At 48.3% G+C, this 6,575-nt stretch overlaps 1 protein-coding gene across 1 annotated transcript in view; it reads left to right on the top strand.

The window, feature by feature from the left end:
• prdm1a (PR domain containing 1a, with ZNF domain) overlaps positions 1–6,167 on the top strand; it is a 15,473-nt gene extending 9,306 nt beyond the window's left edge. Inside the window, exons 5-7 of the mRNA XM_031298464.2 lie at positions 2,771–3,864; positions 4,175–4,303; positions 4,421–6,167. Of these exons, the coding sequence (XP_031154324.1) occupies positions 2,771–3,864; positions 4,175–4,303; positions 4,421–4,999 (1,802 nt within the window). The 3' untranslated portion in view covers positions 5,000–6,167. The remainder of the gene's footprint in view (positions 1–2,770; positions 3,865–4,174; positions 4,304–4,420) is intronic.
• Positions 6,168–6,575: the final 408 nt, after the last annotated feature.

The following is a 6,575-nucleotide window of genomic DNA, read 5'->3' as shown; positions in this document are numbered from 1 at the left end:
CCCCCCCTGGCTGCCCCTTATACCCTCCCCTCTCCAAAGCCCTGAGTGTGTGCATACAGTATATATGTTGTCTTTCATTAGCTGCCTCTGTTATTTAGCCCCACAGGCTTCTGTTGACCTGCCAGTGACTTGAATACCGAAGTTTACCTGCAGCTGAAACCCTTACCTGCACTTGGCTGCAGTTTTCTCTTTGGTCTACAGAGCTTAAAGTTTCTAGAGCTTTTTTTTTTCTTTTTTCTTTTTTTTCGGTCTGATGAGCGTATCCGTTCCTAAAATGAGTAGTTTTGACTGTTGGACTGGAGTTTTAGCTCTACAAACAGAGTCAGAAATAATCTCATCGGCTGAGTAAAACCAAGAAAAACCACAATCTTTCTGACTAAGTAACGTTAAACCGGAACCCAGCTACAAGGGCAAAAAGTAAAAGAAGAGGAAGTGGATGCAATCCAGTTATTTAAATGATTTAAGTTATCTGAGCTGACCTTTAAAGTTATCCGAGCTGACCTTTAAAGTTCGAACTCTGATTCGATCTGAATTGTCTCATATCAGGTGCTGCTAATTACTGATCAAAATCTGATAAGAAAATGCATTTCACTCTGTTTTGGTCTTTTTTTTTTAAATTGCACTCGGCGTCCCAAGGGGGGCACCAGAGATACTGGTCCAAACCCAGCGACATCCTGTCTTTTATTCCAGAGTAGTGCGACAACTTATCTACCGTTGTCTGTATCGTGTTTGTCTCCCTCCGATTTTTGCTCTTTCCAGTGCAGTCATAGCAAAACCAGACGTGTGTGTCTGTGTGTGTGTGTGTGTGTGTGTGTGTGTGTGTGTGTGTGTGTGTGTGTGAGCAAAATGACTGAGGGTGTCTCACTCCCTCACTTTCTCCTCTCTGTTCTTCTCTCACTCTTTTTTGTCACCGGCGTTTAGCATTCTTTAAGTGTTGACACTTGAAAGCACCTGTCAGCCATATGTGTGTATGGGTTATGTTCAGAGACGCTCTGCCGACAAAAACACTCTCTCTTCTCTCACACACACACACACACACACACACACACACACAGGCATGAGCATGACATGCCAACACATTCACACCCACTCTTTTCATCTCAAACACATGCTCGCTCGCACATACTGTGCATGTTTGTGTGTGTGTGTGTGTGTGTGTGTGTGTGTGTGTGTGTCGGCCGTTTGCCTTGACATATTTGCTACTTGAAAAGACCAGAATGAAGGTGGAGGAGGGAGTGCTGGAGGTAGAGTCACCCCTCCCACCCCCTCTGTTGACTACTTGAACTTCCTGGCAGAAGGGCCGTGTTGACAGATTGATATCTGCAAGATGGCCGCCCTGTTTGTTTTCTAGAAAAAGGAAGGAGGGAGGAGGAGGAGGAGGAGGAGGAGGAGGAGGAAGGCTTACTGATAACCTCAATGTTTACACACTGCCGCTATACTACAGATGCAAGGGTCACCGTGTGTGTGTGTGTGTGTGTGTGTGTGTGTGTGTGTGTGTGTGTGTGTGTGTGTGTGTGTGTGTGTGTGTGTGTGTGTGTGTGTGTGTGTGTGTGTGTGTGTGCGCGCGAGAGCGAGAGCGGGTGAATCAGGGAGAGTCAAACAAATTTCATGAGTGCTGGCACTCAGGATTAACTTTGACAACCTCCATCTCTCACACACACACACACACACACACACTCGCCTCTTGGTGACCTCACGGTAAAAAGTTGACTGGGCAGTAAATGAGCTTATAGATAATAGACGGCGGCGTTTTAAGGGCCCGTCTGCAGCCATTTAACAGGCGAGATGTGCTGCAAGCTGACTACCAGGGGCTTTTAGAGAGTGTGTGTGTGTGTGTGAGCTATCCTCCTAATCCACTCTTTCATCAAGCAGAGGAGACAGTAGGTGTGAGTGACTGAGGAGGAAGCTCTCTAATCTAACCTTTGACCCGGAAACAATAGCAAATGGCCAGGAAAATCAGGAGAATAGGAGCTTGATCAAAAGTGTGTGTGTGTGTGTGTGTGTGTGTGTGTGTGTGTGTGTGTGTGTGTGTGTGTGTGTGTGTGTGTGTGTGTGTGTGTGTGTCTTCTCCAAAAGTGGAAGAGTCAACAAATCAGACAGAGGGCTTTGTCTGCAGGCGCCTCTGTGTGTGTATACCTTGTCATGTTGTGTGTGTGTGTGTGTGTGTGTGTGTGTGTGTGGGGGGGGGGGGGGCAGGTGGAGGCCAAGTTTTTTGGAGGATATCTTTAGCAGGAAACCTTCCATCAGCCCTGTCTGTCTGCCACCATTTTGATTTTTATCTTGATTTTATAGGCACACACACACACACACACACACACACACACACACACACACACACACATACATAGACACACACCGATTTAAACACACACAATGCCCGAAGGCAGCTGTCACGCCTCACTTCCTGTCTTTCGCCCCCGCCCTCATCCCTCACGCTCGTTCGTCAAATCTGTCACCTTAATTGGTCCACTGAGTTACTTATGGTGTTCCTTAACCCTGTGTGACACACCCGCACTCACACACACGCACACACACACACACACACACACACACACACACACACACACACACACACACATCTTTGCTGTAGAGAACTTGGAGAAGTTAATCTCTGCAGTTTCAAAGGAATTTGAGTATTTGTGTTGGTAAATAGAAGTCATGATTATTACTTTAACTGGCAAAAATTGGAATTATTTATTATTGGGCCCTAAGGGGAACCATGAGGATCTGGTGAACTCCCGCTGACCTCTTTTTCTCTCTGTCTCTACAGAGCAGTCTCTCTTGGAGGTCAAGCAGCAGCAGGTGAGCAGTGAGGAGCGTTTGGTTGAAGCCTGCAGCCCATCCCCCATCGCAGTCACCCCTACGCCGCCCAAGAGGGAACACAGTGTCCTCTCCATTCTGCGTGGCACCAACAGCACCTCCTCCTCCTCGTCCATAAAGAGGGAGCCCAGTCGGCCGCTTCCCACTCGCCCGCGCTGCGCCGACAGCCCTGAGCGCCTCCTATACCCTCGCGCACTCTACCCAGCTCTCAGGCCCCACCCTCACATCCCTGAAGACTTCCTTGGCCACAAATCTGGCCAGCTTGGTTACCCAGCGACACGTTCTCCTGGCAACCAGTCTTCAGCCACGCCCAGCCCGTCGGCAAGGAGCAGCCCCGACAGCAGCCCTCAGGGGAGCCCCTTGGGTCCGGCACCATCGTCAGCTTCTTTCTACCCCGCCGGGCTGGGTTCTTACCCTGGTTACTCCCCGCCATCTACCCCCCTCTCCTCATCCTTCTACCCTCCAGCCCCCTACTCACGCTACATCCTTCCCCATCACTACCCTCTGCCTGGAGGTGGCGTCCCCACCGTAGGAGGAATCTTTCCAAGGATGTACCCTCTCTACAGCAGCCTCCTGCCCCCTCACGTGCCCCTCCTGCCTTCCGACACAGCAGGGAGGCGCTTCCTGATGCCTGACCACGTCCACCCCTCCCCCATCTCTGCCCACAGAGACTTCCTCCTTCCCAGGCCCACCAGTGCCTTCTCAGCCGCCACCTCTCTGAAGGACAAAGCAGGGCCTCACCACCCTTACCCAGCAGGGCACCCTCACCCACACAGACCCACCCACGTCCCCTCCAGCGGCTCCCCAACAGCAGGCACAGCACCTCTCAGCGAGCGGGTGCCCACCAAGCCTACCTCAGCCCTGCTGGGCAATGCCAGCGAGCATTGCTCTGATGAGGAGGCCATCAACCTGACCAAGGTGAAGCGTGGCCCGGGCTCAGCGGGCTACAAGGCGCTGCCGTACCCGCTGAAGAAGCAGAACGGCAAAATCAAGTACGAGTGCAACGTGTGCAGCAAGACCTTCGGACAGCTGTCAAACCTGAAGGTGAGGCTCGCGATGCTGCCGAGTTTTTCGTGTTTGTCTTTCAACATCATGTCTGCTTGTCTGATTTACTGCCTTAATATAATTACATTCCTTTGTAATGTGTGCATTGCAGTTCAATTAGGCCGCAGAGCAGGTTTACGGCACTTTACAGAACAAGGAGTGTCACAAGGAGTGCTTTACAGAAAACACATTACACAGACAAAAAAATATTTCTTTACTGGTTAGATATATTTTGTTGGTTTCTTTGACATTTACAACATCTTAATGTGGCTAAGCAGATCTCTTTTTTCCCCTCTTCATTGTCATGCAGGTTCATCTTCGTGTTCACAGTGGAGAGAGACCCTTCAAATGTCAGACCTGTAACAAAGGCTTCACCCAGCTGGCTCACCTGCAAAAACACTTCCTGGTCCACACTGGGGAGAAGCCACATGAATGTCCGGTGAGAAACGACGCTGATGATTCACTTTTATTGGACTGAATTCCCTAGAAGGATGTGGCGGTTAGTTGGTTACAAGCTGCTGACATCATATCTTTTTCGTCTCTTCTCCTCTTCCAGGTTTGTCACAAGCGCTTCAGCAGCACCAGCAACCTGAAAACTCACCTGCGCCTCCACTCGGGGGAAAAGCCCTACCAATGCAAACTCTGCCCGGCCAAGTTCACGCAGTTTGTCCACCTCAAGCTGCACAAGCGCCTGCACTCCCGCGAGCGTCCGCACAAATGCTCCCACTGCCACCGCCACTACATCCACGTGTGCAGCCTGCGGCTTCACCTGAAGGGCTACTGCCCGGCCGTCTCCAGCCAGGCTGCCTTGGAGGAGGTGCAACGCGCCAACGAGGAGATCGAGCGATTTGACGTCAGCGAGCATGCCGAGCAGCTGGAGCAGCTGCAGGGAGGCGCAGAGGTGGAGGCAATGTTGGAGAAGCAGGTCTTGGGGATGCTGTGGAGGGAGACCGACCTTAAGTCTTCCCACTTCCATCCCCACCACAAGGGTTGCACCACCGAGCTTATGTCTGCGGGTTACGGTGCATACGAGTCCCCGAATGAGACGTCGGTCATCAAGATGCGGCACAGCAGCCACATCCCGCAGCTTCCTGCCAACGTCACCGTCAAGCAGGAGTCAGAGGATCACGCTTAAGTTACCTTTAAACCCAAAGGGACGTAGAGCCGAGACTGTGCGGCTCAAGGCGGACTGAGTTGCCAGGAGCAACGTCTGTAAATAAATAATTCTCTACATGGTTTGTCATCAGGAGGAACACCATGATTACACCAGGTTTTCAACCTATCAGGGACTCGCGTACTCAGGGCTCAAAGAGACAATGTCCCATGACTACTTAGCGGTTTCAGCGTTTGTTACACTTAGAGACAATCATCTGCCCAGGATCTACCCTTTTTGTGTAATTAATATAATGCTATTATCATTATTGTTGTTGTATTATTTGGTTTCCAAATGTCTCTGTTGTTGTTGTTTTTGGATCAATTAGTTGTTATATAACCTCCTTAATTTATTATACTTTTTATTTGTTGTCTTCAAAAAGCAATAAGTGGAAGGGATGGTTACACTGACGGGGTGAAATCAATGTAAAAGACTATTTTTCTGTTGATGTTATTTTTGTTTTTCTCTGTGGCCATTTCTCTGTAGATAGTCACTCTCTCTATGCCTATATCCATCCGTCCTGTGACCTCTGGCCTATAGAAACAGGGGTGTCCACTCTTCAGGGTTTTATCTATTTAAAATTTAGAAATCAATATAGCAGCTTTAAAAAAAAAAATTAAAAAAAAGGGTTAAATAACTTGCCAAAGTGCGGCACATAAATTTGTCAATTTAGCAGGAAGATCTTTATTTCAACCCTGCTTGATAGCTTCCCTATTGTATGTCTGTGTCCTTTTCTGATGCCTACTTAATTTAATTTGAAACAAAAAAGGGCATTTGTTTTATTTTTTTTTACATTTTTCACAACAGTTACCTCAGTGCGCATGTGACGATACAAGTGTGTGTGTGTGTGTGTGTGTGTGTGTGTGTGTGTGTATGTGTGTGTGTTTAAAGGGACAGCTAAAGGTGGGAGCTTTCTATTTATTTGCGTTTTGCTACTTGAAGAAAAAGAAGAAACCAAACTGAAACTGGAGTGCAGCTTTTCATGTGATCCAAAAGGAGCTGGGCACAGCCCGCTCAACATGTAGCACATAATGGTCCCGCCTTTTTGATTTATTTTTCTACAACACTGTCAACAAGGGATTCACACTTGACGCTAGTAACCAAAGTTCACGTGGCTTTCATTTTTTGTTTCAAACACACACCAAAAAAACAGAGGAAAGGAAAATGAAAACAAGGGAAGAAGGACTTGAGGGGCGTTAATGCTGAAGAAGGGAAGATGTACTGTGTGTATATGATGAAGTGTTCACTCTTTCGCTGTGTGTCTTTCGAGTTTTGTAGATGTTTTGTTCTTGTTTTTGTTGTTTGTTGATATTACGTTTGAGAAGCAATGGCCCCTTCTTTATCCCCCACCGGTCCACCATCTTGTTGAACTGGCATACACCAAAGCACCTCGGCCTTCTTTTATGCACTGGCCCCCTCCTCCTACTTTATAACATCAGTGCCGATGCTTGTAGCATTTTGACTGTGTACAATATCACTGAAACTGGTCATAAATGGCATTAAGACTCAACTTAATGTTACTAAAGCAACTGTGATTTTCTGCAGCAGTTGCACATCA

This window comes from Sander lucioperca, chromosome 10 (assembly GCF_008315115.2).
Source record: "Sander lucioperca isolate FBNREF2018 chromosome 10, SLUC_FBN_1.2, whole genome shotgun sequence".
Taxonomy (NCBI): domain Eukaryota; kingdom Metazoa; phylum Chordata; class Actinopteri; order Perciformes; family Percidae; genus Sander; species Sander lucioperca.
Note: the sequence above shows the minus strand (reverse complement) of the source record. Positions and strands in the feature narration are given on the sequence as shown.